At 35.9% G+C, this 27983-nt stretch overlaps 1 protein-coding gene across 2 annotated transcripts; it reads left to right on the top strand.

Moving 5' to 3' along the window:
* Positions 1-28: 28 nt before the first annotated feature.
* Positions 29-27613, top strand: LOC139164986 (kinesin-like protein KIF20A). 2 transcript variants are annotated; one of them, XM_070747773.1, is made up of 19 exons: positions 29-161; positions 2740-2856; positions 3616-3693; positions 5567-5686; positions 8317-8455; positions 8537-8721; positions 11048-11126; positions 13181-13375; positions 15133-15244; positions 16517-16588; positions 17942-18088; positions 18358-18523; positions 19956-20132; positions 21296-21435; positions 22726-22891; positions 23373-23478; positions 23559-23626; positions 25598-25705; positions 27219-27503. In XM_070747773.1, the coding sequence occupies exons 2-19, from the start codon at positions 2746-2748 to the stop codon at positions 27384-27386; spliced, it is 2337 nt and encodes a 778-aa protein (XP_070603874.1). In that variant the 5' UTR covers positions 29-161; positions 2740-2745; the 3' UTR covers positions 27387-27503. The 2 variants fall into 2 exon arrangements, with proteins under 2 accessions (XP_070603874.1, XP_070603873.1); XM_070747772.1 differs by lacking the exon at positions 29-161 and adding an exon at positions 258-464 and having other exon boundaries at positions 27219-27613.
* Positions 27614-27983: the final 370 nt, after the last annotated feature.

The raw sequence follows: 27983 nt of genomic DNA, 5'->3' as shown, positions 1-27983 counted from the left end.
AATGCACCTGCTCATATTAGCTAGAACTACTTTAATGGTTCCTATGTTCTTTATGAAGTTTAGCTTGCTCTGAAGGTTCACTGAAACTACTTTTTTTAAAAGATATTTTCAATAAACATCTATCCATGGACACACAAACTACACCTCTTTGCTGATTACTTGTAAGTATAAATGCTTATATGCAGTATATACAATATTAACAGCCCAATAACAACTTGTTTAGACAGATCTGCTCAATTAAGCTTACAGTCAAATGTGAAGATTACGCAGCTGCCTCTCCCAGAAGTATCAGGATATGGGGAGAGCATATAAACATACATTTACTTGCTGACTTTTAAATGGTCAACAGGCACTTCTATAAAACTTGAGATACAAAATAACTTTTGCTGAGAAACCTGGAAGGAAAAAATATCTTTAAATAGAAAAGCAGTGCTTCTATGTAACTTCCAAAGAAATCAAAACAGGTAAAATATGGTTCAGGATAAAAACAAGTTTAAATATATTGAATAACTATAAATGTAGAAAAAAAAGAGCCTTATTTATGCTTATTTAGAAAAACTAATGCTTATCCTGAAAAAGTTTGTGACTGATTTGCTAGTGGTAATATATTCTGCTAAGCTATGATTTGTTTATATCATGGTTTGTTAACAAACAAACAAAGTAACTTATAGTGTAATATGTGTGAAAGACTTAAAATAATCTTATATAAAGGTTAAGCCTGAAATGAGGAAAATGCATAAAATATGTATTTGAGCGAACAATTATAATTGAGTACATATTCTGAACCATGTTTTCTTAACATATTATAGAATTTGAATCTATTTGTGTCATAAAAAACCACTACCATATAGGTTAGTTATGTTCACTCTTATCGACTATCCTTTGTAATTTTACTTATGGATAAAGGTTTACTAGTGGTTAATTTGTGATTTAGTAATAGCCTTACATGTTTTGTATTTTCACAAAACCATACCAGACTAACATAAATAAATGGGTCTAAAAATTCTGAAAATTACTGCAGAGCAATAATTTATTCTTGTCTTAGATCCTGTTTCTCAAATAATATTTTAGTCATTTAACCAGCTTCATTGATATTGCCACCTACAGGCTAGTAACCATCAATGCCAATTTGAAATATCTTGAACATACGTACTTTCTAAGATCTGAGATTGTTGAAAGTAGCTTGGAATTGAAGCCTCTTTTTATTTATGTTTATCAAATAATACCAGCAAAGACTGGAAATGAATCAAATGGATTTACAAATTCAAGCAGACATTCTTTGGTCTGGAATTCCATTTCTATGGCTACCAGGCCAGAACACAAATGAAAGATTTTTGCTTTTGAAACTAGAAGTAAATCAGTTGAAGCAAAAACAGGGTGTGGAATTTGTCAAAATCAGTTTTTATTTCTTGCCAAAACAATGCAATTTTATCTTACAACCATGCAATGATCATTAAATTTCTTTTGTGGCGGGCTAAAAGGTTGGGTTTGGTTTTTTTGGTTTTTTGGTTTTGTTACCTTTAAAGCTCTACCTGGGCTAATACATCTGTATCTTAGGCCTTAGTTTTGTCTTGTGCTACATATGATTTTTTGTTTTGTTTTGGTGAGAATCAAAGAACCATGTATTTTTAACAAAGAGAAGCTTAAATTCTATTAATTTCATGGGTACAGCTACAGTATGTTTTTTTACAGCAACATGGAAGTGCTTAATTGTTGCCTTTTAAAATTTATTTATAAATATTTTTATATTTCTTTAATTTCCTGCTAGCTCATGGTCCTGATATTTCCCAATGATCTTCCCTACAAGCACCTCCAAAACCAACTCACTGAGCAAAAATAAAAACCTCTCAAGTTAAGCATTTTGGGTGCATGTGTGAATAACGTATAAGTGATCTGCCATTCTGCAAGAAATTTGATCAACTTTCTACTCTATTCTGCAACCTTAGGCTCAATTCCAGTTTGTTTCTAACCCAGACAAAGTCAACTAGCAGCACCCCCTGCAGCATCTCAGAGAAATTAGAATTTGTGGTTAATTTTAGATTCATCAGTTTGGATCCTGACTGATTAAACATATTTGAATTGAAATGGATCTTTATGATAATTAAAATGTACATTATAATAGAATAGAATAGAATAGAATAGAATTTTTATTGGCCAAGTGTGATTGGACACACAAGGAATTTGTCTTGGTGCATATGCTCTCAGCGTACATAAAATAAAATATACATTTGTCAAGAATCATGTGGTACAACACTTAATGATTGTCATAGGGGTCAAATAAGCAATGAAGAAGCAATATTAATAAAAATCTTAGGATATAAGCAACAAGTTACAGTCATACAGTCAACATGGGAGGAAATGGGTGAAAGGAATGATGAGAAAAACTAGTAGAATAGAAGTGCAGATTTAGTAGAAAGTCTGACAGTGTTGAGGGAATTATTTGTTTAGTAGAGTGATGGCATTCGGGAAAAAAACTGTTCTTGTGTCTAGTTGTCTTGGTGTGCTGTGCTCTGTATCGACGTTTTGAGGGTAGGAGTTGAAACAATTTGTGTCCAGGATGTGAGGGGTCAGTAAATATTTTTCCTGCCCTCTTTTTGACTCGTGCAGTATACAGGTACTCAATGGAAGGCAAATAGTTGTCAAATAAGTAATGCTGGGTTCATAACACTAACAACATTTTTTGGGGTTAAAATAGGACATTACGTACAAGCTGAGATTTTTTTTTCTGCTATCATATAGTGAAGAATGCATTGCCAAGAAAATTATGGAACTGCTTTCATAGGATGTGGCATGGTAGAAGCAGTATCTCATGAAGAATTGTCTGAAGTATCTAGTCCTGAAGAACAAGAAGTGAAGGTAGATGATTTTCTGTTTAACTACAAAGGATGCTTGTCCATATTTCTGTGGTTTGATGTAATATACTGTATATGAATGCTAAATTCTTTAACCCACAAGTTTATCCCATGAAAAACAAAGCCCTTGTCCCACTGATGAATTTTAAATTATATCAGAAAAGAATGAAGTGATCAACATAATAAATGTAAAGAGTTAGAACAAAGTGGTGTTTTTGTTACATGGTTGTTTTCCACAGTGATTGAAAACACAATACAAAGAAAATGAAATAAAGTTAAGATGAGCAGCATGTACTTTGTTACCATATTAATGGACCTAAATAATAAATTGCTACCAATTTAAATTTATGGATTGTGTGAAGAAATGGTTCCCTGATTCATAATCTGTTGTATAAATTACAAGTGGTTGCATTCAAAGCACAGATTAAGTCATAGATTCTTGTTTGCAAACTATAACAGTAATGTGTAAATCTAACAAACCTCATTATAGCATGTTGTGATACTTGAACCCTGACACAAAGTTTGATTCCTTAAAACCAGAAATATTTTCACCCCACCCCCATATGTAAGATAGTTAAATAATGATCACAGAGCTGGTTTTACTAAAAAATAATGTTTGAAAAAAGTACATAATTTTTTAAGAAAAAAAGTAAGATTGAGACAAATTAGAAAGTAAATGGTATCGGATATTTAATAATAGTAAAGTATAGACTCTGAGTCTTCGGAGAATAAATAAATAAATAAATATATTTATTTCTTTAAGGATCTGTATCAGCCACTGAAAGTTTACTTACGCGTTCGACCCTTCTCAAAGGCAGAGCTTGAAAATAATGAAAACCAGGTTTGTTATATATACTTTTGAACATTCAAAACAAGTAATCTAAAAATATTATTCTCACTATTTTTGGTTTCTTAACAAGCTCTTAGATTGTTTTTCATCATTGTCTAAGTATCACCCCATACTACATTGTGTTATACAGTATTGCAATGTGTTATTGATTTGCCTATGATTGCCTTAACAATGGAAATGTGTCTCTTTCAGTGTATTTCTAGTTGACCTCTCAAATCATTGCTTAGATCTGTTATTATGGCTCTCATGTTACAGAGGGTCCTCATTTAATGGCCACTTGTTCAGTGTCTACCATGACCCTGAATGAGGAGTTTTATAACTGGTCCTGTTGAAGCCATTGAAGTGTCTGCAGTCATGTGATCACAATTCAGGCAATCAGAGCATCACAAATATCCTCATAGGATTGCCATTAGTGAGCTTTGCTGTTGGCTTCAGACATAAAATTGGGCAAACCAGCAGTAGGCTGCAATGGGAATCATGACATGCCTAACTATGCAATATTTTTTTAATGACACAAACCAGAACTGACAGTTATTGGAAGCCATTGTGGTCATATGATAACATGCTGCCAAGCAGTAGAGTTGCTTCTTCCAATTGCTGTTTTTAAGTCTATACCGGGATAGCTACTTACCGTGTTTCCCTGAAAATAAGACACTGTCTTATATTAATGTTTGCTCCAAAAGTTGTGCTACATCTTATTTTCAGGGGGTGCCTTATATTTCTCAAATAAGACAAATTCACAGGCAGAAAAGCTGACACCCCCAAAGAAAGAGTACCATACAATACACTGATTACAGTACAGTACCTGTCAGTATGGCACTCACACAAACAAACGACGGCATTTATATGGTACAACAGTATACTCCCGCTATTGCAGCTTCCAGCCATCAGAGGAACTACAGTCTAAGCACTGTAGTGGAGACTGTAATGGTGGTGAGACAGCAGCAGACTGTGTCTGCTGTACTGGACGGTACAAAGCGATGGAAGGGGCCAGCAGAGGACGCCACATTATTACGGTACCGCTATGGACAGCTTTGAATGGTACCGTATGTTTTTCCACCGTACCGTATGTAAACTTGACTACGCCTTATTTTCGGGGGGGGGGGGGGGGCTTATATTAGCAAATTCTGCAAAACCTCTGACATGCCTTACTTTCAGGGTACGTCTTATTTTTGGGGAAACAGGGTAACAACCATTTGTTTTAACAAGAGCTCTTCAGTTAGGAAATACTTTTGGTATAGATTTTCATTTTATGCATCTAAAAGTATTTTATTTTAACTTGGTTTTTTTCCTGTTATACTTTTAAATAGTTTGATTTCTGCATAAGACTTTGCTATTTTAAATAGGTTGTATATTGATTGTGTTTATATAGATTAGATTGTGCTTTAATTGAACAGCAGTATGAGATGTTTTAGCTATAGGATAACTAATAATTTTTTAAAATAAACATACAAATAATATAAACCACTGGGTAAGTTTAAAATGTACAATAGAGCATAATATTTGCCATATTTTTTGGAGTATAAGACACCTCCCCTCCCCCCAAAAGAGGGTAAAAATGTTAGTGCGTCTTATACATCAAATACAGCCATTTTTTGAAGCCCTGCCCCCATGTCCCAGAGGGTCTGGGAAGCCAGCAGAGAGCTCCTAGGTGCTAAGGGATGGCAAAAAAATGGCCCCATTTTTGCAAAAAACAGGCTTTTTTTCACCCGCTTTTTCACAAAAATGAGGTGGGCAAAGGGCCTGGGGAGCCTGCACTAAACGGATAATACAAGGGGTTTGCATATACTACATACTGTATATTGACATTGTGTCATATCATTTAATTTGTAAAATATATTAAAAAAATATTTTTTGTATTAAGGACTGCTTAATTATTGAAAATCAAGAGACAATAACACTTCAAGCTCCAAAAGAATTAGCGCAAATAAAGAATAATGAAAAGAAAACTGGACAATCTGCACATCAATTCTCCTTCACAAAGGTAAGCTGTCCCTCTTTCCCCCTATGCTCCAAACTTCAGAGTTTTGAAACAGGTAAATTAGTGTCAAAATATTTTTTTTGCTTAGTAATATGTAAGAAATTGCAATCTTAAATATACAAATATACAATATTGTACACTATATAAAGATAGAGATTCCCCTTAAAGATGTGTTTTAGTCATTCCTGACTCTAGGGGGCAGTACTAATCTCTGTTTCAAAGCCAAAGAGCCAGCGCTGTCCAAGGAAGTCTCTGTGGCCATGTTGCTGGCATGACTAAATGCCAAAGGCACATGGAGCACTGTTATCTTCCCACAAAAAGTGGTCCCTGTTTTTCTACTTACATTTTTACTGCTAGGTTGGCAGAAACTTTCGAACTGTTGGACTGGCAGAAGCTGGGACAAGTAACAGGAGCTCATCCTGTTATGCGGCACTAGGGACTTGAACCGCTAAACTGCTGACCTTTCAATCTACAAGCTCAGCATCTTAGATACACTTTATAATTAAGTACAAATTAATTTTCAATAGTAACTAAGTAACCAACAATATTGTTGTGGTTCGCCAGCAGCCAGCAGAGTTGATGGGAGAGGAACATGGGCCAGTCCTGGAGTCTGAGGAAGGCTGTGATGAGTGCTCTGCACTCTCCATCTCTGGAGGCAGAGATGGGGCCAGGGCCATCCGACAGTTATCAGATACCTTCGGAGTTGGAGATAAGAGGGGCTCAAGAACAGCCTATTCGCAGTATGTGATGTGCAGCGCTGTCAGGAGAAGGGAACAATTAGGGAACAGAAGTTGACTCGGGAGTAAAAATATATGGGAACACTGAATGGTCCCTCCCATAGGGAATAAATGGGAGAAAAAAAGGAGTGGTGTTTGCAGGAGTCTATTAGTTTGTATTATTAGTGGGAAGATTTGTTTAGCTGAGAGACCCCTTACCAAGTATTTCATTGTACAGAATTGTGTATGGAAGCTATGAGCCTGGAAACTATCCAAGGACTGACATGGTCTGTGGTTGCAATTCACCCTTAAAAAACTGTTTGCTTGGATTTTGCTGTATATGAATACTACAAATTCGCATTATCTAAATAAAAAGGGGTTTTTTGGTGGGGAGGGTCTGTTTCAGACAAGGAGTCTGTTTCATGGTTTGATGAAGCCTAGGTCAGAACAAATATTATCTTAAGGGACATTGTTCATCATTTCAGTGGAATGATCAAAATCAGACTGGCTGCTACATCCTCTGGTCTAATCTAGCATCATGTGTTTTATATAGGGGGGGGTGTGTGTGTGAGTGTGTGTATGACATGTTTTTGCTGATCCTAGTCTCCCTTAATTTTAAAAAATCAGTAAAAACATGTCACACACTGTTGTGGTTAGCTCTGGCCCAGCTCCTGCCCCAAGGACATCCACATGCCGCAGGCCTGTTTTGCTCCCGGTGGAATCTGCTGATGAAGGTTCCTCTGACCAAGAAGACATAAGTGACAGGGAGGAGGAGAGTGTGGCAGAAAGCTCAGAAGGAGATCAATTATCTCTCTCCTTCTTGGATTCGGAACAAGAGTTAATGATACAGCCACGCATGCGTAGAACGATACATAGGCAGCAACAACTGAGAGATTATTATCAAAGAAAATGAAGCCACCTGTGGTTGGGTGGGGCTGTGGTAATTAGTGAGGCTGCTATAAAGAGCAGCCTGTGGGTTTGGCCATTGTGGAGGATTATCTGATCGTTGTGTTTTGTCCCTGCCTTGCTGACTTCGACCTTGGTGTGTTGCTTTTTCCCCGCTTTGAAACTAAAGCAGAACAAAGGGTGTTTCACTTTGTGAAAGAAGAAGGACTGTGAATTGCCTCACAGATGCAAGCTAAGTATCTCAGAACTGATGAGGGACTTGTACCAATTACCAGTTTGTTTCGAGAGGAGTGCTCTTGGCTATACAAAATGAGGGCTTAGTTTAAGTGAATTTTCATTATAAAGAACATTGTTTTGAATTTTCAAACGTGTGTGTGTCTGAAATTTGTACCTGTGAATTTTCGGGAGGATTCTATCAGAGAGCCTGACAGAACATACACACACACACACACACACACACACACACACACACATGTTTATGTGTGTGTGTGAGTGACATGTTTTTGCTGATTTTTTAAAATTAAGGTAGACTAGGATAGTCTCTCTTACAGTAACAGCAGTTCTTGGAGAGTCCAATTTAGATCAGAATTATAATACTTGAATTTGAGGGTTAACCTTTTTTTAAGCTGAAATAATTTATTTCCCACAAGTGCTATTGTGAGTGGAAAAATCCAACAGGCTCTTTTAGGCTTCATGAGTTCAATAATCTAGACAATTTTTTTCTCATTACATTATTTTTAATCACATAGTCAATATTTACAAGGCAATTTTATATCTAATGTCCCTATACTGTACCATAGTTGTGTTAGATAAATTATGTTCTGAAGCCAATGCAGATTTTTTTGTACTTTCAAAAATGGAAAACATGATGAAAAAATATATAATAAAAGTGTTTTTGGAATATCTGCACATTCCTAAAATGTAAAAGTAAAAAAAGGTTGTAAAGATTGTAAAGCTTTTCTGCATCCTATTTAATTTGTCTCTGAAAAATAACTTGTATTCTCTGTGTAGGTTTTTGGACCAGATACAACGCAAAAGGAATTTTTTGAAGGCACAATGAAAGACATTGTGAATGCTTACCTTGATGGAAGAAATGGCCTTATTTTTACTTATGGTGTTACTAATGCAGGCAAAAGTTTCACTGTCCAAGGTATAACCTGAGGTTCAAAATTCGGAACATCTTCTAATTCCTTAACAGTATTAAAGGAAACAAAATTAATTATATCCTTAGGTTGTCCAAAAGATGGTGGAATTCTTCCTCGTTCCCTTGGTATGATCTTTAATCATATAAAAGGAAGACAGTATTCAAAGATTAATTTAAAACCTTGCTTCAGTAATCTTACCAAGAGGCTGAATGATATGCAAGTTAAGCAAGAAGAATCCATGAAAGCTGCACTTCTTTTTTCTTTTAAAGAGGTAAGTGGACCAATATGTTTGGTATTATTTGTTAAAAGTTATATAAGGCTTCATAGGAAAAACTCCACACAACCCTAACTAGAATTTTCTATATACTGTAATTCACTGAGGTTCCTATTTGGCTGTTTGTATGTATAAGAGTATAATCAAGTGAATTAAATGTACCTTGATACAAACTTTAAGATCAAAATAACAAAGTGATTTAAATAAATTATCCTCTGTGATAGAAAGCTCACATTTTTGAGCTTTCTGTTCTAAAGCTAAAGAGTAAAAATAAGCTATCATGCTCTTCCTGTAGAAAGAAGGGTGAAGGAGAAAGACCAAGTATGGAAGGCCACATTTATTTTATTTATTTATTTATTTATTTATTTATTTATTTATTTATTTATTTATTTATTTATTTATTTATTTATTTATTTTATTTATTTATTTATTTTATTTATTTATTTATTTATTTATTTTGTCCCAATATACAATGACAGTTTTAGTGTGTGTGTGTGTGTGTACACACACACACACACACACACACACATAGTAAAATACATGATGAAGATTATAGAGGAGATACTCATAGTAAAATATATCTATGAAAGAATAGAAAAGAAGATATAGTAATAGAACTTATCAATGAAAGAATAGAAGAAAAGATATAGGAATAGAAGAAAGGTATAGGAGATATAGGAGAGCAATAGGACAGGGGACGGAAGGCACTCTAGTGCACTTGTACTCGCCCCTACTGACCTCTTAGGAATCTGGATAGGTCAACCGTAGATAATCTAAGGGTAAAGTGTTGGGGGTTTGGGGATTACACTATGGAGTCCGGTAATGAGTTCCACGCTTTGACAACTCGGTTGCTGAAGTCATATTTTTTACAGTCAAGTTTGGAGTGGTTAATATTAAGTTTAAATCTGTTGTGTGCTCTTGTGTTGTTGTGGTTGAAGCTGAAGTAGTCACCGATGGGCAGTACGTTGCAGCATATGATCTTGTGGGCAATACTTAGATCATGTTTAAGGCGTCTTAGTTCTAGGCTTTCTAGGCCCAGGATTGAAAGTCTAGTCTCATGGGGTATTCTATTTCGAGTGAAGGAGTGAAGGGCTCTTCTGGTGAAGTATCTTTGGACATTTTCAAGGGTGTTAATGTCTGAGATGCGATATGGGTTCCAAACAGATGAGCTGTATTCGAGGATGGGTCTGGCAAAAGTTTTGTAAGCTCTGGTAAGCAGTGTGAGATTGCCAGAGCAGAAGCTACGTAGGATTAGGTTTACAATTCTTGAAGCCTTCTTGGCTATGTTGTTGCAGTGGGCTTTGGCACTTAAATCTTTTGTTATTAGTATACCGAGGTCTTTAACCGAGTGGGGATTATCTGTGATAATTTGGTTATTCAGTTCGTATTTGAAGTTCAGATTCTTCTTTCCAATGTGTAGGACCGAGCATTTGCTAGTTGAGATTTGGAGTTGCCATGTGTTAGACCACTGAGAAAAAGAGTTCAGGTCTTTTTGGAGAGTACAGTAGTTGTGTTATCGGTGGTGTTGAAGAGTTTTACATCGTCAGCGAAGAGGACACAGTTGCTTGTGATGTAATCGCAAAGGTCATTGATGCAGAGAATGAAGAGCGTTGGTCTCAGTACACTACCTTGGGGAACACCGCTTTTAACTGGGATGGGGGTGGATAGGGTGCTTCCTAATTTGACCACTTTTTGTCTTTGGAATACTGGAATACTGCATCCAATTTTGATCACCATGATGTAAAAAAAGATGTTGAGACTCTAGAAAGAGTGCAGAGAAGAGCAGCAAAGATGATTAGGGGACTCAAGGATAAAATGTAAAAAGAATGGTTGAAGGAACTGGATATGTCTACTCTTATGAAAAGAATAGCAATAGCATTTAGACTTATGTAAGAGCTTCTTGAGTTTTTTTCCCCTTGAGGATTCTCATCCATTGAATCCTTCCAAAGCTCTCTCTCAGTTTATATGTGTATATTTCTAAATATTATATGAAAATGGAATAAAAATACATTAATAATACACAGCACATTTATGTCTGGAGTTGAACCATATGATGTGTTAAAAATAGATGCATACATATATAAAGCAGGAGAATTGCAAAACATGTTAATATGTTAATCTCTGGGAAATCTTGATATGCTTTAGTGTTCTCAGTAAAACATATGAAGTTTGGGCGAATATGCATTTTAATGCTAGATTCATTTGAAGCTATAATGACTATTTTAAAAAATCATGGAAAGTGTGGGGCATTTTATTATTTTTTTTAAAAAAAATCAAATTACTTAAGAATAAAAATATAATCAATCTATATAATATTTTTAAGGAGACTGAAAATATTTGGAAACCTTCAGATTCAGGGTCATACAGCTGTAACTCACCAACCCTTCCTTTGGACCAGTTAGGTAAAGTAAATAAAGAATCTCTCTTTCTCTGTCCACCTTCCTTGCTTCATTCTTTCCTTTCTCCGTTCCCTTCCCTTCCTTCTCTCTTTTCCTCACATTCTCTCTCGTCTGTCTCTTTCTCATTATCTCTCTCTCCTTCCCCTTCTCTCTTTCTTTCTTTCTCTTTCTATTACACGCACACACACATATGTAAGATAATGTGAAAAAGTACCATTCCCAGGAAAGAAAGAGATATAACATGTATACATTTTGTGTAATAATATGGAATATGTCAAAACAAAGCTGTATATCTTCACCAGTTCTTCAAAAGCCAAGAATCGGAAGCATCATTAGGCATGAAATTAGGATCTTAATACAATGGTACCTTTACCTAAGAACGCCTCTACTTAAGAACTTTTCTAGATAAGAACTGGGTGTTCAAGATTTTTTTGCTTCTTCTTAAGAACCATTTTCTACTTAAGAATCCGAGTTCAGAAAAATTTCCCCAGAAATTTGAGAGCGGCACTAAGGCCCGGCCAGTTTCCTGCAATTCCCTCTTTAATCTAAGCCAGTGATTTTCAACCTTTTTTGAGCCACATTTTTTACATTTGCAAAACCCTGGGGCACATTGAGGGGGGCGGGGCGACTAAAAAAAGTTTGGACAAATTTTTTTTCTCTCTTCCTCCCTTTCACTCTATTTCTCTCTCCCTCCTTCTTTCTCTCCCTTCTTTTTTTCTCTCTCTCCATCCCTCTTTCTTTCTCTCTTCCTTCCTTCCTCTTTCTTTCTCTCTTCCTTCCTTCCTCTCTTTTTTGCTCTCTTTCTCCCTCCCTCCCTCTATGTCTTTCTCTCTCCCACCTTCCCTCCCTCTCTTTCTCTCTCTCTCTTTCTTTTTTTCTCTCTCTTGCTCTCTCCCTTGCTTTCTTTCTCTCTCTTGTTCTCTTTTTCTCTCTCTTGCTTTCTTTCTTTCTCTCTCTCTCTTTCTTTTTTTCTTTCTCTCTCTTGTTTTCTTTTTCTCTCTTGCTTTCTCTCTCTCTCGGTCTTTCTCTCTTTCTCTCTTTCTCTCTCTCTCTCTCTCTTGCTTTCTTTCTCTCCCTCGTTTTCTTTCTCTCTCTCTCTTGCTTTCTCTCTCTCTCTCTCTTGTTTTCTTTCTCTCTCTGAGCTTCGCGGCACACCTGACCATGTCTCACGGCACACTAGTGTTGAAAAACACTGATCTAAGCCACCTCGGGCTTTTGGAGCTGCCAGAGGAGCCTTTCAGTGACGTTTAAGGAGGCTTTGGCAGTCCAGAGTGAACAAAGCATTTTCCTTTCTCTGAGCGCTTGGAGAGCACCACTCTGTGGTGACTCCCTCGCACACCGGGAGCGAGGTTGCCTCCAGGAAAGGCAAAAGGCGGTGCTTCGCCCCGGCTGAATCAACTCGGCTTCAGCCAAACTGATGAGTCACCACAGTGAAGGAAAGGTGCTGACTTTAAAGCTAGTGAGCGAGAGAAGAGTGGAGCCCTTCAGCATGGGAAGGAAGAGGAAACAGGTAGCAGCAGCAGCAGCAACAGCAGCAGCAGCAGCCTTTCCTTCAAAGGAGATGGAGGTTTCCCCCTCTCACCCGCCTGGGTTTCTCTCTCTGGCGCAGCGTATGGGAGGCAGCCTTGCGTTGAGTCTATGGGAGGCACGTGCTCCTCCTTGCCGCCTCAGAGTCCCTCTTAATTTTTTTAAGCCTTAAAGTTTTGGATTTTTTTTATTCCCCTCACCTCACCTTCTTCCTTCAGTAGCGACTGTCCTCCTCCTCTTCTTCCTCCTCCTCCTCCCGCCCAAATTCCAAGCTTTTATTTCTTTCCTAATGGGTTTGCACGCATTATTTGCTTTTACATTTATTCCAATGGAAAAAATTGCTTCTACTTACAAACTTTTCTACTTAAGAACCTGGTTATGGAACAAATTAAGTTCTTAAGTAGAGATACCACTGTACTAACATTTAACAAGGATAATAATGTATCTGTAAATATGAATAAAATGCCATTATTTGTTGAATAAGTGTTGCCTTCTATTCTTTTTGCTATCCCTCAAACTTTTGTAAACAGATTACAAGCCTGAATTTACAAAATCAGAGGCTTATACCATGGGTCAGAAAACCTTGGCATCACTTTGGGTTTCCTTCTTTGAAATTTATAATGAATATATTTATGACTTACTAGAGTTACTACCAGTCTTGAAAAATCAGAAGCGCAAAGTTTTAAGAATCTGTGAGGATCAAGGAGGAAACTTTTACATTAAAGGTAACACTGCCACTTTGTTATTACTCACTTTGGTAGACAATTACTGAGTTTAAGATCAGTTCCAATTATTATTTTGGTAGCCTAGTTATTAATTCTTGGGACATTGTCCGGCAGATTAGAACTGCCCCCACCCTCATTGTCTTTTGTAAACTACTCAAGAACCACCTATACCGCCAGGCATGGGGGAGTTAAGACACCTTTCCCCCAGGGTCTTTATATTTTATGTTTGGTAGATACGTGTTGTTTGGTTTTTAAATATGATAGGGTTTTATATGCTTCTTTGTAATATTAGATTTGTTTCGCTATAATATTGTTTTTTATTATTGTTGTGAGCCGCCCTGAGTCTTCAGAGAGGGGCGGCATACAAATCTAATAAATTATTATTATTATTATTATTATTATTATTATTATTATTATTATTAAATGCATAAGCAATTTTTTCAATAGAAGATGGAATCTATTTCTCCTTTTAGACAAATTCAGAAAATGCTTACTGCTGTAAATAAATGCTCAGTTTGTTCGATTTTTTGCAAAAGCAAGTACTTAGTTTGAGTCTCTTATTTAATGCAATCCTTTTTCATAATAGATGAAAACTACAGTATATTAACTTCTGTTGGTTTCCAAGTTACAACTCAGATAAGAATGCATAGTAAATTGCTTCTGAGGTGGGTTTTTCCCAGTTTGGACCAGTTCGCCTGAATTGGTAGCAAACTGCTGGAGACATCATAATGACATCACGGAATCAGTTCGGTTGGTGCCGGTGTGGAGACTGCTATGTTTTTTTTAAATTTATTAGTTTATTTAAAATCCCCAAATTTTTGTCCTTTTTTCTTCTTCTCCGCATGCTCGGAAGCTGAGTTTCCGGCACTGCCCACAAATTGCCATCTTGTTTTTGGCTTTTTTGGAGGGGGGGTTGGGACTTTTTCCACTGTTCATGCACGTATGCACGCAGCCATGAGGCACAGCCATGTGGCATATGGGGAAGGAGAAAAACGGCAATGAGGCAAGTTAGAACCCACCTCTGAATTGGTTGTTCTGTATAACCCAATGTTTCCCAACCTTGGCAACTTGAAGATATCTGGACTTTAACTCCCAGAATTCCCCAGCCAGCGAATGCTGGCTGGGGAATTCTGGGAGTTGAAGTCCAGATATCTTCAAATTGCCAAGGTTGGGAAACACTGCTATAACATATAAAACAGTGCTATATTTTTTTGTTAATAATCGTATTTGCTGATTACTTGATTAATCTTGACATCAGCTTTATTGAATATGGAGGCTTCTTGTTCGGTATATGTAACTCGGGCCAGAATTCAAATATTTTTTTTATAAATAGAAATCTATGGCACAAAAAATAGGGTGTAATTTCACCTCAAAATCAGTGGGACAACTCTGGACAGTAAAAGGTAACTTTTATCTTGAGCCAAGATAAAAGACGCCTCAAGAGTCTCGAGCCAAGTCTTCGTGAGAAGTCAGAAAAACCTACCTTATCACTTTATTGTCTTTTATTTATCTTGATATTCTGTTTAAGGCCCTGAGAATTGTTGGAATGGACGTGTGTGTCCATTTTCTTATTCATCATGTTTAAAAGCAGGGTTAGTTTGAACTCAGCAGGAATACTTTGTGAATAGGAAAGTATACAGGAAGTATACAATACAGGAATGCATTGCAAAGAAGCAACAAGTTGTTATAACTGCACAGTGAATAAACAGAGCTGTAGTTTCATTTTTAATGTATGCCAATGTTATTTTCTTTCCCAGATTTAAAATGGGTCAATGTATCAAATTCAGAAGAGGCTTGTAAAATACTTAAAATTGGAAATAAGAATCGAAGCTTGGCATGCACCAAGATGAACCAGCAGTCCAGTCGAAGGTTTGATTCCTTTAATTTAATTTTACACTTCCTTCTTGAGCTAATGACATTATATGCGAAGTATAAGAAATTATATAATGGAAAATAAATGAAAAAAGTATTTACACAAGATTGACTGCAGCTTACACTATAGAACTGGGGAAAAGAAGAAGGGAGGAGGAGGAGGAGGAGAAAAAAGAGGGATCATCCTTCCATCCACATTTGTTGGCAGATTTCAGTTTTCTTCTAGCACTGTGAAGTATTATTGTTCTGCCGGGCTCTCTGGTAGGAGCCTCCTGAAAATTCAAGGGTACAAATTGCAGACACACACACCTTTGAAAATTCAACACAATGTTATCTTTATCACAAAATGCAAAATAAACTAAGCACTCTTTTTGTATTGCAAAGAGCACTCGTCCCAAATTGTAGTCTGTACAATTTCCCTTAAGCAGTCATTAAGTACTTAGCTAGCAGCTGTGAAGAAAGAAGAAGGGGTGTGAAGAAATTTCACACCCCTTCTTCTTCCAAGGAAGTGACACACATACACACACACACATTGCTCTGCTTTGGTTTCAAAGGCATGAAAAAATCAACAAAGTCCAGAAAACAGCAACACACATGATTCCTGAAGAACTGCGATCAGAACTGCGATCAGAACGGACAAACCCACACGCTGCTATTTATAGCAGCAGCCCTAATTACTGGAGCCCCACCTAACCACAGGTGGACTCATTTTCTCTTGTAATAATCCTTTAGTTGTTGTCTCCTATGCATCACTCTACGTGGATGTGTCATTAATTCTTGTTCAGAATCCAAAGATGATACAGATGATTGATCTCCTCCTGGGCTGTCTGCCAAACTCCCCTCTTCCCTGTCACTCATGCTTCCTTGGTCAGAGGAGGCTTCATCGGCAGATTCCATTGGGAGCAAAACAGGCCTGCGGGATGTGGATGTCTCCCCCACATCCACCTGCACATTCCTTGGGGCAGGAGCTGGGCCAGAGCTAACCACAACAATTATAAAGTGGTATTAACACTTCAGGTGATCTTGTTTATATCCCTCTGTTAATATAGCCTAGGACTGTTGGCTTTTTTTGGCAGCTGGAGCAAACTGGTGGCTCATATTTAAGTAACTATCCACTATAATAAACCACTAGTTTACTAGAAAAGTTTACTAGTTTACTCAAATATATTTCCAAACTGATGATAATAGTGATGCTATTCATATGCCACAGTGAAATATTAAAATGCTTGACAAAGATTAGAACATAACATATCTGGGGGTTTTTTCTAGTCACAGTATATTTTCTATTCGACTCCTCAGTTTGAGTGATGAAGATGTGCCCTGTACTCTTGGAATCTCTGAGTAAGTGCCACTTCACTAATGATAGGATTCAGTAATGTAGATTAATTGATTCATTGTATTTATATGATGTCAAATTTCCAAGACTTATAGCATCTAACAACAGTAAACCAAACAAGATGCATAATTAAACCACCCCTAATGAACAATTTACAATGAAAATATATAACAACGAAAAAAGCATACATACAGTAGAAATAGTTAAGAACATCCCATTAGACCCAAACATCACATCTGAAGAGCTTTGTTTTAAGTGAATTCTGCAAAGCAAACAAGGAATTAGCCTTACTTTTAAACAAAGGCCATTTCAAAGTATAGGATCATAACAAAAAATTAAAAATAAATAAATCCTGGCCTTAGCCATATTCACCTCATCAAAATGCGATAACAGTCGTTTTTCTCAGGAAAAATATATCTGACTGTTTGCATCTAATTGGAGGCCTTCCTGCTGGTATCTAAACATAAGTGATACAAAACTTTATAGGTTAAAATCAGCACTTTTGATAGTACCTACAGCTTACTGGCAGCTAATGCATGATTCTCAATACAGCTTTTAGATGCTGGTAGTAGCAGACACCTACCAATGATCAGACTGCTGCATTTAACTCCCGTGCAGTTTCTGCATAGTCCCAGCGACCGGTTAGGTCCCACAGAGTTTATTTATTTATTTATTTATTTATTACTTAGATTTGTATGCCGCCCCTCTCCGAAGACTCGGGAGAGTTGGCCTTCTCCAGGTCCCTTCGACTAAACAATGTCGTCTGGTGGGACCCAGGGGAAGAGCCTTCTCTGTGGTGGCTCCGACCCTCTGGAACCAACTCCCCCCAGAGATTAGGATTGGCCCCACCCTCCTTGACTTTTGTAAAGTCCTTAAAACCCACCTCTGCCGTCAGGCATGGGGAATTGAAATATCTCCCCCTTGCCCATGTAGTTTTGGTGTATGATTTGATTGCGTGCTTGTTTTTTATATATTGGGGTTTCTTTTTGGGGCTTTTTAATCTAAAACTGTAATTTAGATTTCTAAATATTAGATTTGTTATTATGTACTGTTTATTACCATTGTTGTGAGCCGCCCCGAGTCTGTGGAGAGGGGCGGCATATAAATCCAATAAATCTAATCTAATCTTCAAAGGCAATTATATATAGATTACATTGCAGTAATTCAGACAAGTAGCAATAAGACTGTTAATCATTATTTGCATACATTTGTTTGCTACAGAATTGTAGTATAATAGTTGAGAGTGAGCTCATGTTCATAATTACAGTTTAGCTATCTTAATGAAAACAGTTGCTTTTTCATTTACTTCAACTACTGTAAGATCAAAGGAGATCAAATGGATGTTTTAATTTGTACAGACTTTCCTTCTGTGACCTGGCTGGTTCAGAAAGATGCCATAAAGCTCAAACTTTTGGAGAGAGACTGAAAGAAGCTGGCAATATTAATAATTCTCTTCTTATTCTTGGAAAATGCATTGCGGCCCTGAAACAAAATCAAAACTCAAAGTAAGTAACATATAGATAAAGCTTGGTGCAACTTAAAACTGTTTAATACATTAATAACTTCAAAGAGTATGAAAGGATAGTTATGGGTTTTTAAAAAAATAATCTATAATGATAGCATGACACAATGTAACTATTTACTGCAACAGGTTTTAAAAAAAGTTATGTTTGCCAGTATCATTTTTCAAACACCACACTTTTAAATTGCTATACAAATTATTTGCAAATTATCCTGATTCTGAAGTTAACATTTATACAATTTTTACTCCAAGATTAAGACCAACTTATATTCCTTTCCGAGAGAGCAAACTGACGCGCCTATTCCAACCATTTTTCTGTGGGAAAGGCAAAGCCTGCATGATTGTCAACGTTAGTCAATGTGCTTCCACATACGACGAAACACTTCATGTAATGAAGTTTTCTGCTGTAGCAAAACAAGTAAGAAAGATGCTATATTCTTCACAATTCAGTGAACATGTCACATATCTTATGTTCCCACTTTTGCCATAGTGATTGATTTGTTTTCTTTGTCAGCTTATCTTGTTTGAATTAAAAAGATGATATTACTCTTTCCTTCTTTGATGGTTAAAATTAACCTGCACTACACACTATGTACTTAACTGCTTTTTGTGTGGATTTTTCTAATATAAAGATGTGTTGTTTATAGCTTCTCAAATGTTGAGGTTCAGTTCCATACAACCTCAGGTGCCTGTCCAATTTCCAAATAGAATGGAATATACATTACCTCACTCTATGTTGTTTTCTTCAGAATAGAATATTATAAATTTGTGGTGAAAGTTTACTTTTGAATGACAGGATACATAGATTTATGTATCTCTACATGGGGCTACCTTTGAAAAGTGTTCGGAAACTTCAGATCGTGCAGAATGCAGCTGCGAGAGCAGTCATGGGCTTCCCCCGGTATGCCCATGTTACACCAACACTCCGCAGTCTGCATTGGTTGTCGATCAATTTCCGGTCACAATTCAAAGTGTTGGTTATGGCCTTTAAAGCCCTTCATGGCATCGGACCAGAATATCTCCGGGATTGCCTTCTGCTGCATGAATCCCAGCGACCGATTAGGTCCCACAGAGTGGGCCTTCTCCAGGTCCCGTCAACTAAACAATGTTGGTTGGCGGACCCCAGGGGAAGAGCCTTCTCTGTGGCGGCCCTGACTCTCTGGAACCAGCTCCCCCCAGAGATTAGAACTGCCCCTACCCTCCTTGCCTTTCGTAAACTCCTTAAAACCCACCTTTGTCGTCAGGCGTGGGGGAACTGAGATATCTCCCCCGGGCATATACAATTTATGTATGGTATGTTTGTATGTATGTATGCTTAATAATGGGTTTTTAAAAATACTTTAAATTGTAAATTATTAGATTTGTCATGAACTGCTTTATTGTGTTGTGAGCCACCCCGAGTCTACGAAGATGGGTGGCATACAAATCTAATAAATAAATAAATAAATAAATAAATAAATAAATAAATAAATAAATAAATAAATAAATAAATAAATAAATAAATAAATAAATAAATAAATAAATAAATAAATAAATAAATAAATAAATAAATAAATAAATAAATTTATTCTGTGAATAGGTATTTACTGCTGAAAGTACTAAAGCTAGTAACAAAAACATGATAAGTGGTAGTGACAATAGCTAAAGGTATCTATTTTATACTAGCAGAATCTGCAGTCATCCATCATTAAATTACCTTTTGATGATGAACTAAAGGTTTTTTCTCCCTTAATAAAATTTATCTGAAAGTTTTCCAAAGAAAGAAACAAAAACTAAAATTAAGTTAAAGCAATGATCTTATCATTTTAACTAATCTTAAAATGTATTCTGTGTGTGTTTGTGTGTTTTAGGTCATTCCAACATTTCAACATAAACTCTTTGATTATTTTCCTGGAAAGTATAGCAGGAAAGAAGATAAGCCTTCAGTGCATTTTGATGACATATCAATTGAGCAATTTCCCACCTATGCTGACATTCCCTCTTCCTCTGAAGATGAGGAAATAGATATTACTATCCTGGACCATAAGGTAATAAAAAAAACAGTTCCTGACAATACAGTATGCTTAGGAAAGAAAATATCATTGTTTTTATTTAACAAAAGAAATGTTGTGTAAATTATAACTGGTTAGAAAACATTTAATTGTAAACCATAAGCTACAATTTGTAAATCCAAAATGGTTGAATTGATGCACCAGATGACTCAAATATATTGTAGCATGGTGAAATGAAGGAACCCATAACTTTTCTAACTCAAAGCAGTTAGATGTGGTTTATACATGTGCAAAAAGAATCATTAAAAGGTAAGAGCTGTGGTTTAAGGACTAGAAACTTTGATAAGTAAACTCAAGCTACATGTTGATTGTGTCATAGGTTTACTAGTGACTTTATGAAAGTAGAAATGAAGTCAGAAAAAAGCAGAGGAGGTTGATCATCTTGCAATAAAAGTCACTGATTAAGGCCTCATTCTCTTGAAGAACCCAAGTTAAAAAAAGGATAGAATAATTTTCTATTATCTGGGAGCCTTTCTAAAGAACTACAAATATAATTAAAGAAGACTGCACCTTTACACAAGCTTGTAATTCAAACTGGAGAGGATGCATACAATAAATTTAGACTTCCTCTCTCCATCTGCTTACTTTCTGAAATTCAATATCCAGAATAAAGACTTTTTTTAAAAAAATTCAATTGCTCACAACAATAGTGAATTTCAGAACCCAACTAAGAATGGCAGGAATGTAAGCATTATATTCCTTGCCTGAAGTTCCATTCTGAAATATCTGCAAACTTACAGTAAAACACAAGGAGTCACTGATAGACTGTATGGTTTTATTTCTGCATTACAGTGCTATGTAATATGCATTCTTAGTTGAGAAACCACCTTCTGATTGCTACATGAACATTTATAGCAGTCATATGTTCAGTTACCAGTGCAATTTTTCCATTTATTTCAACAAAATATGACATACTTAATTGGGCCAAGCTTTTAGTAGAATAAAGTTTAAAATCAATACAGCTCATATATTAAGTACATTGGGCCATTTTTAGTAATATTGCACCACCTTAAATAAAACATCTAGGAATAAGCTTTCTGGCTAGTGAATTTTCAATATTAGGTTTGACTTCCTCATGCATAATGTATCACTTCCATTTTTTTTCATGTTTCCAAATGTGGTTCATATTGGTACCATAGGATCTCTTGAAAACCACAGAGATGCTAAAGAATAAACTGATTGCAGAGAGGCAAAGCAAATTACTTCTTGAAGCCCAAATACGCAAAGAGATGGCCAAAGCAATGTTTCAGCAACTCATGGAAACAGAAGAAACTTGGAGGTATGTCATAGGAAGTTATATTGGTAGGACTGACAAATGTCATCTGCCTGTCCCGTTTCAAGGGCAGCCAAATGAATCAGAAGTTGCATAAAAAGATGAATATGAACTGCAGCAAAGATAGACCCTTGATCTTCCTTATTTAATTTTGTGTAAGTAATCTTCCTTATTTAATTTTGTGTAAGTTATTTCAAAAGATTTAGCGTAGCTTAAAACTTATTTGCATCTTGTTTTATTGAAATTAAAACTTTGTGGCAATTCTTTGAATATTTTGCGCTGCTCCTCATCATTTCCAAGTCCTTTGAGCACTTCTATGCTTCAATAATAATACATAAAAAAGAATCAGAGATAACAAACCAATACTCAGAAAAAGAAGATGGAATTGGAAATAATTTCTGTATTGTGCCTAGAATGATGCTTGAATTTGCTTATGTAATTCATCAATAACTGAGTTTAACTTGAAGGTAATTTTTCTTTTTACTTTATGAAGTATTTTAAGTGAAGTATTTCAAGCAAAGCTAAAATGGCCTGACAAGGCAAGTGGATTGAAGGCGATTCTTTCCATTCACTAGTGGGGAAATAAGATAGATGCATTATGGGTCCTCACTAAACTAGCATTGATACTCTCTCTTCTATTTTTTCTCTAATTCTATTTCCTCCAAGGTGTCCTCTATTACCTTCATTGTGTATTATTGTTTATTGGACAAAATAAATAAATAAATAAATAAATAAAATAAATGTTGTTTTATTTAGATAATGAAATGTCTGTAAGAAAATAACAAAACTCAGAGAGCACAAAGGGCCCCACATTTCAAACCTAAACTACAAATATTCTCCTTTACAAATGCATACCTGAGATGTGGGATAGAGTTGAATATGAACATCCATCTTTTGTATTAAGCTTAAATCTGTATCATGATCTGGATATGGAAAGTTCAGAGCGAGCTGATTCCAAAGGAAATGACAAACAGCTGGTATCTGAAAATAGTTAGCATTATATCAGTTATTCTCAATGGTTATCAGTTGAAATCAAGGTAAATGAACAGTACTGTAGTGGGTTCTAAATCTCGTTGCTACCTTTTGTGTGTGTGCTTGTGTGCATGAAAAGCTTTGCATGCGTAGAAGTGTCCTGGGCAGATGGGCGGAGCCTAATGCTGCTGCCGCTACAGGTTCACAGAACCAGGCCGAACTAGGAGCAACCCACTGAGCTAACTGAGCAAGGAATTGAACATAGCAATAATTAAGTGCTTAAAAAGTTTTTTGTGTTTTGGTTGTTGCATCTTGCTGATCCAGTAAACGTTTAGAAGACTTGAAAGAAAGTTATGAAGAAAAACTGGAAAATAAATTTGTAATGTATAAAGATGCCATAAAGAAGCATGCATACACATGTGCAATGGACCAAGTTGAAGAACGCTATGTTCCATTAGAAGAATTCATAGCTGAACAAGAAAAGGTTCAGGTATGCCTGGATTTAACTTATTGTAGATTTTGGCATTTTTGTATAGCTATCTCCAGGAATTCTATTCAAAAATATAGTTGGTAAATGTAAAACAAGAAAATATATCTGAGAGTACACTAAATGGCTTGTTTGTTGATTGGTCATATTTGTCACGTTTGTAAGGCCACCTAACTTCATAAAATCTCTTCTTACATGAGCAGAAGTATAAAAAAACCTTTAGAAATAAAATTATTTGCAAATTAAATTATGGTAAGCCAAAACAGAAACAAGCATGAGATATAAATTGTTTCTTGTGCTTTTTAAAAAGTTTCATTTTGATTACCGCAAGGAAATAGGTTTTCAATTATCACTTAAATAAAAAAATTGGATGAAGGACAAAGAAGAATTGTGTTAAACCAAAATTCAAAATGATTTTTGTTGCATTTCTAAAACACTGTGATTTGTATGAAGCCCTAAACTATTATATAATTGTATTGCTCAGGAAAGAGAAATGAAAATACTAGAGCTGAAACTAAAACTTGGAAAACAAAATAGCCTGCCATCGGAAATTCCCTGTTCAGACTCTATAGAATGGAAGATGAACCTAGGTAAGAAGTCTTCAATGGCTTACAATTGCCTACAATTTAGAATGTGGGTCAGTATTCTTATCCTTGTTTGGTATTCACAGATGCTAAATGCAAGATGATGGAAGAAACTTCAAGTGCTTTACAGAAGCCGTGTAAAGAAAGAGACGAGGTAACTTTGTTGTTTATCATAAAAAACAATTTGGAATAAAAATGTGCATTATTATAATCATTCTCTATAGAGATTAAAATATATATAGCATGAAAAACATTAAAATATTGAAAAGAAAAAAATAGAAAAACAAATTGATACACAGTTTTGGAAAAATATTTAAAAACACAATTTCAGTGCAGATAATTTTAGTATTATTAAACACATTTGCATATCTTGAAAGATAGGACAAGTCACATTCAGCATTAATTTGAGTATTTCATGAACATAAAAAATGTTTGCAAGGGAGTGTAAAATTAATTATGGATCTTGGCCCAGTATCTTGACAGCAACCTTTCTAGTATTGTTTGGTGTAAAGATGAAGTGGCTCACTGTACACAGACTTTACATATTTGATATATTATAATTTTGCTATTCACTGAAGGTCTCAGCTTCAATCACAAAACTAATTGCAGGGGTATCAAACTCAATTTTATTGAGCGCCGCAACAGGCTTCTATTTGATCTTAGGCGGCTGGTGTAGATGTAACTAGTGTAGACGTGGCCAGTTCAATGTCACTCGTGTCAAGTACCTGTGGTGGCCAAGTGCTTAGGCAATTTCTTTTTCCTTTCCTCTTCATTCTCCTTTCTTATTCCTTCCCCTTTCCTTATTTTTCATTCCTTTCTCTCTTCCCATTTTCCTTTCTTTGTCTTTGACTTTCCTCTTTCCCTTTTTTTGTCCCCGCTTTCATGCAAAAGGGGAAACTTTCTTCTTTTGTTTTGTTTGTTTTGCTAGCTGTCTGCCAGCAAAAATGTGGTCTACGGGGCCACACATGCAACCCTTGAGCTCCATTTTTGCTGATAGAGGCAACACTGGGATGGTGGTGGTCCTTTGCTGTTTCCAGGGTGGCCTTGCGAGCCACATCTAAGCACTTTGCAGGCCTTGAGTTTTAGATTTTCTAGATCTACCCCTGTTCTAAGAGACCAGCTACATTTTGCAGTCATTGCATCACCTGCAGGCTTAGAATTTAAAGATTGATACAAAAGAAAAGCAAAGAAGTTGGGAAGAAAGGGGTGAAATAGGCATTTCAACAGTAACATCTAGAGTAGTTTATTAAAGTCCTGTTTCATTACTTTTTAAGTACAGTGGTACCTCATCATACGAACTTAATTGGTTCCAGGAGGAGGTTCGTAAGGTGAAAAGTTCGTAAGATGAAACAATGTTTCCCATAGGAATCAATATAAAAGCAAATAATGCGTGCAAATCCTTTAGGACAATCCCAAACTTTAGAAGGGAGGCGAACAGAGGGCAGGGAGGAGCAGCTAAAGGGGCGGGTGGAAGAAGCAAGGCTAGGCTAAAGGGTGAATGGGAAGGAAGAAAGGCAAGGGGGGTGCCCCTCCCTTTTCTTTCTTCAAAAGACACCATTTCAGTTCCTTTGCAAGCAAGTTGTTCTCTGCAAAAAATTTCCTCCCCCCACCTGCCCCTCCCTCCTCCCTTTTCTTTCTTAAAAAGACACCCTTTCAGTTCCTTTGCAAGCATGTTGTTCTCTGCAAAATGTTTCCTACTCCAAGCAGCCCCTCCCTTTTCTTTCTTCAAAAAAGGGGGGGGGGAAGAAACCCCTTCATCCCAGCAGAAGCTGCTTGGGTTCGTAAGGTGAAAATAGTTCGGAAGAAGAGGCAAAAAAATCTTAAACACGGTGTTCGTATCTTGAAAAGTTCGTTAGAAGAGGCGTTCGTAAGATGAGGTACCACTGTATTGGAAGACAAATGAAGAAAGTCAAGTGTTCTTTTGAAGCAAGTTGTAACTAAAGAACTGTAAATTTGCTTTTTTCCTGGTAGATTGGATTTGATTCCACATATTAGAATGCTATATTTATAACATATCCAGATTTTATAAATCATTTAATAGTTTCATGTAGCATGATAAAATACTATAACTAAGTAGTGGGATGATAGCATCGTTCTCAATACTTTCAAACACTTGGTTTTGCAGTTAATAAAATCATTGAAATTGAAAATCCATAAGTTAAACGAAATGTTGCAAGATGCCAAAGAAGAATATAGGAAATTAGTTGAGGAAAACACTACATTAAAGCAGATGGTGAGTCTTAAAGTTGGTCACATATCTGTTTAATATGTATTTAGAGCTACATATTGTATGTATTAATATATATTTAGAGCTACATACACATACATATGTATGTGTTTTGCTACAACTCAAAATAATATGCCTGAAATATGCTTTCCAAAAGCTGAAAAGCTTTTGGCCTTATTTCAAATCATTTTACTTTTTTTGTTGTTATTTTGCTTTTTCAGTTAAAAAGTAATTGTGAATACAGGTAATTCTTGCTTAACAATGCTAATTGAGACTTCATTTTTAAGTGACAGGATTGAAATCCCAAAATTCATGACTGCACCACTAAGAACCAGCAATTCCAGTGATCCTGGTTGTTAAGCGAGTACTGTTTGGGTTATTAAGTGAGAGCCTTATTCTCATGTGATTGCAACTTCCAACTTTTGTCAGCTTCCCTATGATTTTTCTTGTGGAGAGCTGTCAGAAAAGTCATAAATCACAACCATGATTTATGCTTTGATGTCCATAAGTACAAAACCTATTCAGAACTGCTATTCATGCAGAATTGTTTTAAGTTATGATCCCGGTATATAGAATGCTGGTGAGACCACATTTGGAATACTGTGTTCAGTTCTGGAGACCTCACCTACAAAAAGATATTGACAAAATTGAACGGGTCCAAAGATGGGCTACAAAAATGGTGGAAGGTCTTAAGCATAAAACGTATCAGGAAACACTTAATGAACTCAATCTGTATAGTCTGGAGGACAGAAGGAAAAGGGGGAACATGATCGAAACATTTAAATATATTAAAGGGTTAAATAAGGCCCAGGAGGGAAGTGTTTTTAATAGGAAAGTGAACACAAGAACAAGGGGACACAATCTGAAGTTAGTTGGGGGAAAGATTAAAAGCAACATGAGAAAATATTATTTTACTGAAAGAGTAGTAGATCCTTGGAACAAACTTCCAGCAGACGTGGTAGATAAATCCACAGTAACTGAATTTAAACATGCCTGGGATAAACATATATCCATTGTAAGATAAAATACAGAAAATAGTATAAGGGCAGACTAGATGGACCATGAGGTCTTTTTCTGCCGTCAGACTTCTTTGTTTCTATGTTTCTAAGTTTGAACAGACACTGAATGAGTGATTGTTAAAACTACTTACACTGTAATTTTACTTATTAATTGAATAAGCCTTCCATCTCACTATGTAAGCAACTCCAAAGTACAATGTACTGTTTAAAGTTACTATTAATATGAATAAATCCTGGTTGTTAATAATACTCTTTTGAAATTATCACAACCTTGAACAACTATGTGAGATAGAATATCCCAAATTCTACTTATTTTGCTTCATGTGACTATATTAGTTAGGCACTAGAATGAGAACAGACAGCAGTTTTGGAGTGACTCTTTATTTTTAAGGAGGAAAAATTAACTGTTCAGTTAGGATGTGCAGTTTCAGAAGAAGCTAGGGCAGTCGGATTAAAAAGACAATGTTCTAATTCTATTTAAACAAATCTTGCTTTCATAGGAACAAGAAACTCTTTGCCTTCAAAAAATGCCTAAATGTGACCATCAACCTGAAGCCACATTATCTCACCTGCAAGAAGAATTTAAAGAAAGCAAAGGTCCATTAAATACAGAAAGTATTAAACAATGTAAATCCAAAAAGGGCTTCTTTTCAAGTCTGAAATATTAGTAACAGATGTTCCTAAGACATTGAAAAGTAAAATCTGGAAAAACCTGAGGAGTCACTTTCTGCATATTCCAGATTGATGTCAGTAGCACATAAAATGAAACAATAATACTGATCAGGGCATACTAAACCAAAATTTATAAAATTGGAAATCATCGGGATATAAGCTTAATCTGAAAGGAATAAAATGTCTTATATTTTGTTCATGGTAATATTGACATAAGAGAGTTCACTTGAAACAAATTACAATTTTTATCTTGGTGCTAAATTTGCCATCTTCCTAGTGGTAGGATAACAACCCACATAATTTGCTGTTGTGTCAGGAACAGTTATCCTACCAACATATCTCATGGATGAAGCATGCTAAATAATATTTAGATTAAGAATGCTATGGCTTCTAAAGTTCCCTCATTCCCATTTTCCTCTTTTCTAAACTTATTTTTTAAGTATTATAACAGTGCATATGACATTTAGATCTTAGTATTCACATATTTTAGGTTTATAAGTATTGTGAAAATGTGCAAAAAGCTTACCTCCGTTCTTTTGTTCCCCAGGAACTCAGCCAGGACAACAATTTTAATAATTGACATACAGTGGTAC

Source organism: Erythrolamprus reginae, chromosome 3 (assembly GCF_031021105.1).
Source record: "Erythrolamprus reginae isolate rEryReg1 chromosome 3, rEryReg1.hap1, whole genome shotgun sequence".
Classification (NCBI taxonomy): domain Eukaryota; kingdom Metazoa; phylum Chordata; class Lepidosauria; order Squamata; family Dipsadidae; genus Erythrolamprus; species Erythrolamprus reginae.
Note: the sequence above shows the minus strand (reverse complement) of the source record. Positions and strands in the feature narration are given on the sequence as shown.